Below are 12,193 nucleotides of genomic sequence, written 5' to 3'. Positions count from 1 at the left end.
TTAAGAAGCTCTGCAATAGCCTATCATAATTTCTTGATTAAAGCCTCAAATATAACTTTTTAAAAATTGCTATTCATTTCTGCAATTGAAATTCTTAACCAAAATCAGTAGAAAATGAAATATTTTATTTTTGTGAAATTCATGATAACTGAAAAGTGCGAGTATTTCCAATTTAACCATTTGAAATTATCTTTTTTAGAAAGACTGATGAAGGAACAAAAAAGAAGAAAAGTCACAAAACTGGAAAAAAGTGGGTAGAGTTCTTTAAGTAATAAGGTTTATTAAATAATGAGGTCCATTAGGCAATGAAAGAATATAAGTTCCTTGAGAGCAGGGATTATTTCATTTTTGTCTTGGCATCCTTAGAATTTAGCCTATAACAGCAAACTCTTAATAAGTTTGTTGACTAATTGACTGATAAATGGATTATATTTTTTGTCCTAATATCTTGTCTTCCACAAAATGGAATTAAAAAAAAAAAAAAGACCCAGCAAATCAAATCATTTTGTATTTTGATACTTCAACCAGTAAACAAAAGCCTACAAAGTAATAGGAATGGTGCTACATGCTGGGGCTAAATAATAATAATAATAAAATAAATAAAAAGTCAAGAGACAGTCCCTACCCAGATGGAGCTTACAATCTAATGGGGGAGACAACGTGCCATATAAACCCCATTTAAGATAAATAGGAAATAATTAATAAAAGGAAAGTACTAAAATTAAGGGGAGGTTGGAAAAGGATTCCTGTAGAAGGCACAAATTTAATTGGGATTTAAAAGAAGCCAGGGAAATCAATGGGCAGAAGTTGAGGAAGGAAGAGTTCTAAACATGTAGAATAACCTAGAGCAGAGAGATGGAGTGCCTGGGTCATGGAAGTCAGATCATTGTAACTAGATCAAAGAACATATGGCAGGGAGTAATTTATAACAAGACCGGAAATATATAAAGGGGCTGTGTTACACACTTTGAAAACAAAACAGGAATTTGTATTTTATCCTGGAGACAAATTGAGAGCCACTGGCATTTATAGAGACAATGATAGTAAATAATGGATATTACTCAGGAATAAGTGAGAACAGTGTTATATAAACTTTACAGAAGAATTTTATTTATACATTATAAATATTTTTTCCTTAGGAAAAAACCTGAAGATCCCAAACAAAGAAAATAATAAATTACAGAAAACTGAAGTTGATCTTTTTTTTTAACAGACAAGATATAAACTGTCATTGATGTGAAAGCCATTTCTTAATCAACAGACTGTATATAAACAAGCTTTAACTCAGAAGACCATAAGAATTAGAGCTAGAAGAAAACAAGGAATCCATCAAGCCTAATTCTTTCCTTTTTTACTGGAGGAAACTGAGATCTAGGAATGTCAAGTTAGATCAAAGATTCAAATTAATATAAATTTAAAAGAATAAAAATAAGAAAAATGTTATATGATTAAAAGTATTATAACTTATGTTCAAGTAACTAGGTTTAGACCAATCTTACACAGTATTAATAAAAGATCTGGCAAAATCAATTGCTGATTGTCTTTGAAACATGTTCAATGAGAAAAGAGAGGCAGAATTGTAGGAGGGCAAATGTCTTGATTTTCCACTCTCCTGCCTTAAGAGAGGAGTCTATAAACAATAGAGCAGTAAAATTGATTTTATTATTAAAGGGATGGTTTATGCAGGTAAAAATAGGCTTCACTAAGGACATACACTACCAAAATAGTCTCATTTCTGGTTTTGGTTGGTTTATGGGGTATATAGAAATCTAGTTCATCTAGGTTTTAGCAAAACAGCAGAATATCTTATGAAATTCTTATACCCAAAGAAAAGATGAAGGCTTAAGTTGATAATTGCATGGATAATTAAATTTAAAACTAATTTGAATGGCAAAAAGTCAGAGTAAGCAGATCATTTTCATCTTGAAGTGGAATACTTCAGGGATCTATCTGTCCTTTGTCTTATGTTGTTCAACATTTCATGACCATCCAAATTTTTTTTTAGCACAATATGTAGTAGCTTATAAACTTTTTTTTAAAAATGTTTAAACAAAATTCAAAATAATAAAAAAAAGACAAAAAGGAAAAAAAAATCCAAAACATTGCCATGTACCAAAAAGAATATCAGGAGGATTCAAAATGATGAGGGATGAGGATACCAATGTTGAGGTTAGGCAGGAATGGGTGATGTTCCCTTCTCCAAGGCAGGAAGGAGTTAATGAGGGAAGGAAATTACTAAACCAAAAGACTATGGTAAAAAGCTTTATTGTTAAAGAAACACCAAGAGGGATTCTCTTGGCAGGCATATCATTCTCAAGAAAGAAGAGATCTGGAAAGAGTCATTTTCTGAAGACCCATTTTATGCATGAGTCTAAAGGAAGTTTCAGGTAAATGTGAAATCATGCCTGGAGTTGTGACTTCCCCAGGAAAGCTTATCTTGCTCTGAGAGGATGCAAGACCATTTGGGTTTGTAGATCAAAAGAGACATTATTTGGTTGATTTTACATAATTTTACAGGGTTCACTCAGGTCATACAGAGTTTACTCTCATCATCTTCCCCCCTCAAGCAATAAGCACAAATTCTTTTGGAAAAAGAGTGGTGGGTCTCAGATCTTCCACAGCTACTTCCTGCTGCAAGTGGCCATAGAGCTGGCCATGAAAAAGAAAATAGCTCTCTAATGGAAAAAAATTCCATAGAACAAAACAACTCACATAAAAACTCAATTGGACAATTACAAAAAGAAATTTAAAAAGTAAATGAAAATAATTCATTAATGTGGACACTGGAAGATACTGAATAATCTTTATTGTGCCTCCCCTATATTTGAATTGTTTTTTCTAGCTGCTTGTAGTATTTTTTCCTTGGTCCGATAGCTCTAGAATTTAGCCACAATATTTCTTGGAGTTTTGATTTTGGGGATCTCTTTCAGTAGGTGATTGATGAATTCTTTCAATGTCTACTTTACCCTCTGTTTCTATAACATCTGGGCAGTACTGTTTGATGATTTCCTGGAAAATAGTGCCTAGGCTCTTTTTTTCATCATAATTTTCAGGAAGTCCAATAATTCTCAGGTTATCTCTCCTAGATCTATTTTCCAGGTCTGTTGTTTTCCAAAGAAGGTATTTAATATTTTTTCCATTGTTTCATTTTTTTGATTTTGCTTGACTGCTTCTTGGTGCCTCTTCGAGACAATCATTTACATTTGTTCAATTCTGATTTTTAATGAAGAGCTTAGATAGAAGTGTGTGTCCTTAAAGAAAGTTCCTCAATTCTAATTTTCAAATAATTATTTTCATCTTTAAGCATCTGGAGATCTCTTTTTCTAGTTGGTTGACTTTTTTTCACAATTGTATTCTTCTTGGATAATTTTTATTTTTAGTTTATCCTCAATCTCTCTCATTTGATTTTTAAATTCTTTTTCAAATTCTTCAATAAATTCTTTCTGGGTAGGGAGCCATTTAATGTTTCTCTTTGAGGTAGAAAAAGCTTTTTTATTTTTTATTTCAGCACCCTCTTCTGAAGATGAACGCCAGGTCTTCACTGAAGAAGACATCTTTCCTTCTCTGTTCCCATAGTAGGTTTCTATGTTTGAGTAGTTCTTTGCTGGTTCATTTTTTTTTAATGAGAACTATTAGTATAAGCATCTCTAATCATGAGTGGGGGAATGGTGCCTCTAGTTTCTGTTCAGCTCTCCCCTCAAACCCAAATCAAGAGCTCCCCCCTCCTGAAAGTTCCCGCAGCCAGCAGCATCCTTCTCTCACTGCTTCTACATTCACTGGGTGTGCTGACTTCTCACCCAGACCCAGTCTCAGTAGCACAGCTAGGTTTGGCATTCCTGATCAGCCAAGGTTCCTTCAATCTTTCCCCAGTGAGTTTCTGTGGTTCCCCCTGTGACTCCAGCTAGTTCCAAGAGTCCCCACTTAGTTTCTGCAGAGCTGGCCAAGAGGTGTTTGCACTGCACCCAGACTGAGGTCTTTCTTTGGGTCTCCTGGGGTTATCATAGAAAGACCCCTTGCTCTGTCCTGTCATTTTCACCAGTTTATGTTCTCCCTGAGGTCTGGATGCTAGGTTTTAACCAGAGCTGGAGTTTCCACAAACTGGATTTTCCTGATAATACTGATTCCTGGACATAAATTGTGATCCAAACTCAGGTCCTAAGTAGTTCAAAAGGATGATCAAAGATGTGTGGGATGGGTGCTACACCCCCTTACCTAAATTAACTAAACAGAGACATCTTCAGTTACAAAGAGAAAGCTTTTATTTAGTCCCTGCAAGAAGAGGCCCAAGCACACCTGGGAAGCATCTCAGCTCCCAACATATGCTTGACCCCGAAAGCCTGAAATAGTAAAGTTGATTAAATAGCAAAGGACCCAAGTCTTTTCATTGGATAGACTAAAAGGACAGTTGTTTACTAGATGGCTTTTTATGTCTATGTAGTAAAGAATGAAAAGAAGAATTTGGGTTTTATAGGCAAAGTATAATTAATACTTTGTGCTTCAGTCTTCTCTTTTGCAAGTGATAAATAAGAGGAATGCAACTAATTTTAAAAATATATTCAACCTAAGGCCAAAGAGCACAATATAGTTTTAATTAAAAATAAATAGTAACATACTTATCACAATTTAAAGGTACTAAGATTATTTAAAAATCCAATGCACTTTTTAAAACTGGAAAGATACAAGCAAGATATCTGATTAATATTAAATTACTCCATTGTATCTGAGCTAAACCAGTGAGGCTTTTTTGGCCACTAAAGATACTTTAAAATAAAGACTGAATAATTTCAAGGAGTTAACCTAGCACAGTGAGCTTACTTTAGAGAAAATATGACACAATCTATTCTCTGGATTTTTGATAGGTTTTGGAAAATCAGAAAATTCTGATTATAACCAAAGAAGTTTTACATTTCAGGAAATCTTTTAAAGAATTATTTGCACAGAAATTTCCCCCTGAACCTTTTTTGGGTAAAAGAAGTAATGGTGGTTGTTTCAACTAGTAAGAAATTGTCTAATCAAGTTAGATGGCCAAATTATCATATGACCCAAATATATCACTACAAGAAAAACTTTAAGATCTCTCTGAATCTTTTTTAAAATTAATTTTATAATTATATTTTTTGACAGTACATATGCATGGGTAAATTTTTTTTACAACATTATCCCTTGTATTCACTTTTCCAAATTTTCCCCTTCCTCCCTTTATTCCCTCCCCTAGATGACAAGCAATCCCATACATATTAAATGTGTTACAGTATATCCTAGATGCAATATATGTGTGTAAAATCAAATTTCTTGTTGCACAGTAAGAATTGGATTACGAAGGTATAAGTAACCTGGGTAGAAAGATAATAGTGCAAACATTTTACACTCATTTCCCAGTGTTCCTTTTCTGGGTGTAGTTGTTTCTGTCCATCATTGATCAGCTGGAAGTGAGTTGTATCTTCTTTATGTTGAAGATACCCACTTTCATCAGAATACATCTTCATACAGTATTGTTGTTGAAGTGTATAGTGATCTTCTGGTTCTGCTCATTTCACTCAGCATCAGTTCATGCAAGTCTCTCCAAGCCTTTCTGAATTCATCCTGCTGGTCATTTCTTACATAGCAATAATATTCCATAACATTATATACCATGATTTGCCCAACCATTTTCCAATTGATGGACATCCATTCATTTTCCAGTTTCTAGGCACTACAAAAAGAGCTGCCACAAACATTTTGGCACATGTGGGTCCTTTTCCCTTCTTTAGTATTTCTTTGGGATATAAGCCCAGTAGTAGCACTGCTGGGGTCAAAGGGAATGCACAGTTTGATAACTTTTTGGGCATAGTTCCAAATTGTTCTCCAGAATGGCTGGATTTTTTCACAATTCCACCAACAATGTATCAGTGTCCCAGTTTTCCCACATCCCCTCCAACATTCATCATTATTTGTTCCTGTCATCTTAGCCAATCTGACAGGTGTGTAGTGGTATCTCAGAGTTGTCTTAATTTGCATTTCTCCGATCAGTAGTGATTTGGAACACTCTTTCATATGAGTGATATAGTTTCAATTTTGTCATCTGAAAATTGTCTGTTCATATCCTTTGACCATTTATCAATTGGAGAATGGTTTGATTTCTTATAAATTAGAGTCAGTTCTCTATATATTTTGGAAATGAGGCCTTTATCAGAACCTTTAACTGTAAAAATGTTTTCCCAATTTGTTACTTCCCTTCTAATCTTGTTGGCATTAGTTTTGTTTGTACAAAAGCTTTTTAATGTGGTGTAATCAAAATCTTCTATTTTGTGATCAATAATGATCTCTAGTTCACCTTTGGTCATAAATTCCTTCCTCCTCCACAAGTCTGAGAGGTAAACTATCCTATGTTACTCTAATCTATTTATGATCTCATTATGCCTAAATCATGGACCCATTTTAAACTTATCTTGGTATATGATGTTAAATGTGGGTCCATATCTAATTTCTGCCATACTAATTTCCAGTTTTCCCAACAGTTTTTTTCAAATAATAAATTCTTATCCCCAAAGTTGGGATCTTTGGGTTTGTCAAACACTAGATTGCTATAGTTGTACCCAATTTTGTCCTGTGTACCTAACCTGTTCCACTGATCAACTAGTCTATTTCTTAGCCAATACCAAATGGTTTTGATGACTGCCTCTTTATAATATAGCTTTAGAGCAGATACAGCTAGACCACCTTCATCTGACTTTTTTTTTCATTAATTCCTTTGACATTCTCAACCTTTTGTTCCTTCATATGAATTTTGTTGTTATTTTTTTAGATCATTAAAATAGTTTCTTGGGAGTCTCATTGGTATAGCACTAAATAAATAGATTAGTTTGGGGAGTATTGTCATCTTTATTATATTTTCTTGGCCTATCCAAGAGCACTCAATGTCTTTCCAATTATTTAAATCTGACTTTATTTTTGTGGCAAGTGTTTTGTAATTTTGCTCATATAATTCCTGACTTTTCTTTGGTAGATGGATTCCCACATATTTTATACTTTCGACAGCTGTTTTGAATGGAATTTCTCTTTGTATCTCTTGCTGTTGCATTTTGTTGGTGATATATAAGAATGCTGAGGATTTATGTGGATTTATTTTGTATCCAGAAACTTTGCCAAAGTTGTGAATTATTTCTAATAACCTTTTATTAGAATCTCTGGGGTTCTCTAAGTATATCATCGTATCATCTGCAAAGTGATAGTTTGATTTCTTCACTACCTACTCTTATTCCTTTAATCTCTTTCTCCGCTCTTATTGCCGAGGTTAGCATTTCTAATACAATATTGAATAGTAATGATGATAGTGGGCAACCTTTTTTCACTCCTGATCTTACTGGGAAAGGTTCCAGTTTATCGCCATTACATATGATGCTTACTGACAGTCTTAAATATATGCTCCTGACTATTTTAAGGAACAGTCCATTTATTCCTATACTCTCAAGTGTTTTTAGTAGGAATGGTGTTATATTTTATCAAATGCTTTTTCTGCATCTATTGAGATGATCATATGGTTTTTGTTAAATTGATTATTTATATGGTCAATTATACTAATAGTTTTCCTAATATTAAACCAGCCCTGCATTCCTGGTATAAATCCTATTTGATCATAGTGTATTATCGTGGGGATGATTTTCTGAAGTCTTTTTGCTAATATCTTATTTAAGATTTTAGCATCAATATTCATTAAGGAGATTGGTCTATAGTTTTCTTTCTCAGTTTTCAACCTGCCTGGTTTAGGTATCAGTATCATGTCTGTGTCATAAAAGGAATTTGGTAGGACTCCTTCATTACCTATTTTTTCAAATAGTTTATATAACATTGGGGTTAATTTTTCTTTAAATGCTTTGTAGAATTCACATGTAAATCCATCTGGTCCTGGGGATTTTTTCCTGGGGAGTTGATTAATAACTTGTTTTATTTCTTTTTCTAAAATGGGACTATTTAAGCAGTTTATCTCCTCTTCTGTTAATCTAGGAAGCCTATATTTTTGGAGGTAGTCATCCATTTCACTTAAGTTATCAAATTTATTGGCATAAAGTTGGGCAAAGTAACTCATTATGGCTCTAATTTTCTTTTCATTGGTGGAAAGATCCCCTTTTCATTTTTAAGACTAACAATTTGATTTTCCTCTCCTTTTTCTGATCAGATTTACCAAAGGCCTATTTTATTGGCTATTTCATAAAACCAACTCTTAGTTTTATTTATTAATTCAATATTCAATAATTCAATAATTTCAATATTATTAATTTCTCCTTCTAAATTTTAGAATTTTAAGTTTAGTATTTGGTTGGGGATTTTTAATTTGGTCTTTTTCTAGCTTTTTAAGTTGCATGCCCAATTCATTGATCTTCTCTTTCTCTATTTTATTCAAGTAAGCCTCTAAAGACATAAAATTTCTTCTTAGCTGCATCCTACAAATTTTGTTATGATGTCTCATTGTTGTCATTATCTTGGGTGCAATTATTGTTTCTATAATTTGCTGTTTCACCCAATCATTCTTTAGGATGAGATTATTTAGTTTCTAATTACTTTTTGGTCTATTTACCCCAAACCTCTTGTTGAATGTAGTTTTTATTGCATTGTGATCTGAGAAGAAAGCATTTACTATTTCTGCCTTCCTGCATTTAATTTTGAGATCTTTATGTCCTAATATATGGTCAGTTTTGGTATAGGTTCCATGAACTGCTGAGAAGAAAGTATACACCTTTCTATCACCATTCAGTTTTCTCCAAAGATCTATTATACCTAATTTTTCTAATGTTCTATTTACCTTTTTAATTTCTTTTTTATTTGTTTTATGGTTTGATTTATCCAATTCTGAGAGTGCAAGGTTGAGATCTTCCACTAGTATAGTTGTGTTGTCTATTTCTTCTTGCAACTCTCTTAACTTCTCCTTTAGGAAATTAGATGCTATACCACTTGATGCATATATGTTTAGTACTGATATGGCTTCATTGTCTATGCTATCTTTTAGCAGGATATATTTTCCTTCCTTATCTCTTTTAATTAGATCAATTTCTGCTTTTGCTTGATCTGAGATAAGGATGGCTACCCCTGCTTTTTTGACTTCACCTGAAGCATAATTGATTCTGCTCCAGCCTTTTACCTTTACTCTGTATGTATCTCCATGCTTTAAATGTGTTTCCTGTAAACAACATATTGTAGGGTTCTGACTTTTGATCCAGTCTGCTCTCTGCCTCTGCTTAATGGGAGAGTTCATCCCATTCACATTTACAGTTAAAATTACTAATTCTGTATTTCCTGCAATCATATTATCCCCTGATTATGCTTTTTTCCTCTTGTCCCCACTGAACCCCTTCCCCAGTATCAAATTTATGGACCCCACTTGTGTCATGCAGCCCTCCTTTTTTAATATCCCTCCCCCCTCCTTTTAAGTCCCTTCCCCTTTCTTGTACCCTTCCCTTATTCCTCTTTTCCTTTTCCCTTTTCCTCTCCCTTTTAATGAGGTGAGAGAGAATTCTCTGAAAAAGAAATGTCAATTATTTACTCTTTGAACCTACTCTGACGAGAGTAAGATTCACACAATGTTCCTCCTCCTCTCTAAATTCCCTTAGATGTGGTAGATTTTCTTTGCCTCTTCCTGGGATGTAGTTTCCCTCTTTTTATCTCACCTTTCCCATTTTCTGATACTATCCCCTTTCCCTTACTACTTCCCTTTAAATGTTATATCAGTAAAATCAAATTATCCATGTGGACTTTCTGTATATCCACAACAGAAATACAGTTCTCAAGAGTTCCTTTTACCTTTTCCTGCTTCTCTTCAGTCTTGTGGATGTAGATCAAATTTTTTGTTTAAGTCTGGTTTTTTCTTAGAAACAAATGGAATTCCTCTGTTTCATTAAATGTCCATCTTCTTCCATGGAAGAAAATGCTAAACTTAGCTGGGTAGTTTATTCTTGGCTGCATTCCAAGTTCTTTTGCCTTTCGGAATATAAGATTCCAGGCCCTTCGATCCTTTAATGTGGAGGCAGCCAGATCTTGAGTGACCCTTATTGTGGCACCTTGATATTTGAATTGTTTTTTTCCTGGCTGCTTGCAATATTTTTTCCTTAGTCTGGTAGTTCTGCAGTTTGGCCACAATATTCCATGGAGTTTTTTTTTTTTTTAGGGTCTTTTTCAGGTGTGTGATGAATTCTTTCAACGCCTATTTTCCCTTCTGTTTCTATTATCTTTGGACAGTTCTCTTTGATGATTTCCTGTAAAATAGAATCTAAGTTCTTTTTTTCATCATAATTTTCAATAAGTCCAATGATCCTCAGATTATCTGTCCTAGATCTATTTTCCAGGTCTGTCACTATTGATCAGAAAAATGCAAATTAAGACAACTCTGAGATGCCACTACACACCTGTCAGATTGGCTGAGATGACGGGGAAAAAATGATGAATGTTGGAGGGGATGTGGGAAAACTGGGACACTGATACATTGTTGGTGGAATTGTAAATAGATACAACCATTCTGGAGAGAAATTTGGAACTCTGCTCAAAAAGTTACCAAACTGTGATCCAGCAGTGTTTCTACTGACTGGGTTTATATCCCAAAGAGCTCTTAATATGCAAAAATGTTTGTGGCAGCTTTTTTTGTAGTGGCTAAAAACTGGAAAATAAATCAATGCCCATCAGTTGGAGAATGGTTGGATAAATTGTGGTATATGAATGTTATGGAATATTATGGTTTTGTAGGAAATGACCAGCAAGATGAATACAGAGAGGTTTGGAGAGACCTACGTGAACTGATGTTAAGTGAAATGAGCAGAACCAAGAGATCATTATACACTTCAATAAAGATACTGTATAAGGATGCATTCTGATGGAAGTGGACATTTTCAACAAAAAGAAGATCTAATTCAGTTCCAATTGATCAATGATGGACAGAATCAGCTACACCCAGAAAAGGAAATGAGTGTAACTGTTTGCATTTTTGTTTTTCTTCCCAGGTTATTTTTACCTTCTGAATCTAATTCTCCCTGTGCAACAAGAAAATGGTTTGGTTCTGCACACATATATTGATTATCTAGGATATACTATAACATATTTAACATGTATAAGACTACTTACCATCTAGGGGAGGAGGTGGAGGGAGGGAAGGGAAAAGTCGGAACAGATGTGAGTGCAAGGGATAATGTAAAAAATTACTCAGCCATATGTTCTGTCAATAAAAAGTTAAAATAAAAAATAATAAAAATAAATTCCCATGATGTACAATAAAAAAATAGAGTATCATATAAAAATAAAATATTGTGCATCAAATATTCCAAAATTATTTGATGATTACTATCTGTATGTTTTTTCCCATTTAGATTTAACTATAAGGGGAAGGGGAAGAGGGAGGAAGTGAGGAGAGGGAAAAAAGTAAGAGGGGGAATTGTTTATTTACTTTCAATAGTACATCCTTATAGAAAATGTAGCTCTTGTAGCTAGCCTTGGTATTTTCTATTTATCAGTCACAATCAGGCTATATACATATTACCAGTTTTTAGATAAATCATAAATTTAAAATAACTTTTAAAATATAATGGGAAAACATCTAAAACTATTGTGAAGTATTCAGGCTATTATTTTCCATTAATAACTAATTCATACTTGTATCAGAAAATAGCTTTTTTAGATTTAAAGTATACCTACAGAAAAAAAAAAAATGTCCCAATTGGGTTATCTTGCTTCATACTGATCTTTAAAAAAATTAAAAACAATAGCAGCCAAATTATCTAGTGTTTACCAATACAATAAATTCAAACTCTATCAATAGTTAACAAATAGTACTTTATAATGCATTGCTATTATTTATAAAACTTTAATGAGGGGATCTAAAATTTCCCTTAAAACAGAAAAAAAAAAATCTAAATCACAGTGGAATGTCCAGTCCATGGGCTACATGTGACCTGTGAAATCGTTTGATTTGACCCTGCCAAAGCAACCATAGGTGATGCTAAGTACAACCACATCTCACTGCTTATATAAGTTGATTATTTTGAATGGCCCACCAATGATGGAATAAATATCCACTGACCTGGCAGAAAAAAAAAGGTTTCCCACCCCTGATCTAAATCCAGGATTCTTGATCTTTTCTTATATCAAAGAACCCTTCAGCAGTCCATATCATTATTTAGAAGTTAGCATTATTTCCAGAATTAGCCAGAAAAGAAAATACTTAATAACAATGTAA

General features: G+C 33.6%; 1 protein-coding gene across 2 annotated transcripts in view; it reads left to right on the top strand.

Annotated features, from left to right (window-relative positions):
• CCDC175 (coiled-coil domain containing 175) overlaps positions 1 to 1,307 on the top strand; it is a 113,818-nt gene extending 112,511 nt beyond the window's left edge. Inside the window, exons 20-21 of one of the 2 annotated variants that reach the window (XM_074290252.1) lie at positions 204 to 250; positions 1,140 to 1,307. In XM_074290252.1, the coding sequence (XP_074146353.1) occupies positions 204 to 250; positions 1,140 to 1,210 (118 nt within the window). In that variant the 3' untranslated portion in view covers positions 1,211 to 1,307. Of the gene's footprint in view, positions 1 to 199; positions 251 to 1,139 lie in introns of both variants that reach the window. The other variant, XM_074290253.1, reaches the window with a different exon arrangement.
• Positions 1,308 to 12,193: the final 10,886 nt, after the last annotated feature.

This window comes from Sminthopsis crassicaudata, chromosome 2, assembly GCF_048593235.1.
Source record: "Sminthopsis crassicaudata isolate SCR6 chromosome 2, ASM4859323v1, whole genome shotgun sequence".
NCBI lineage: Eukaryota > Metazoa > Chordata > Mammalia > Dasyuromorphia > Dasyuridae > Sminthopsis > Sminthopsis crassicaudata.
Note: the sequence above shows the minus strand (reverse complement) of the source record. Positions and strands in the feature narration are given on the sequence as shown.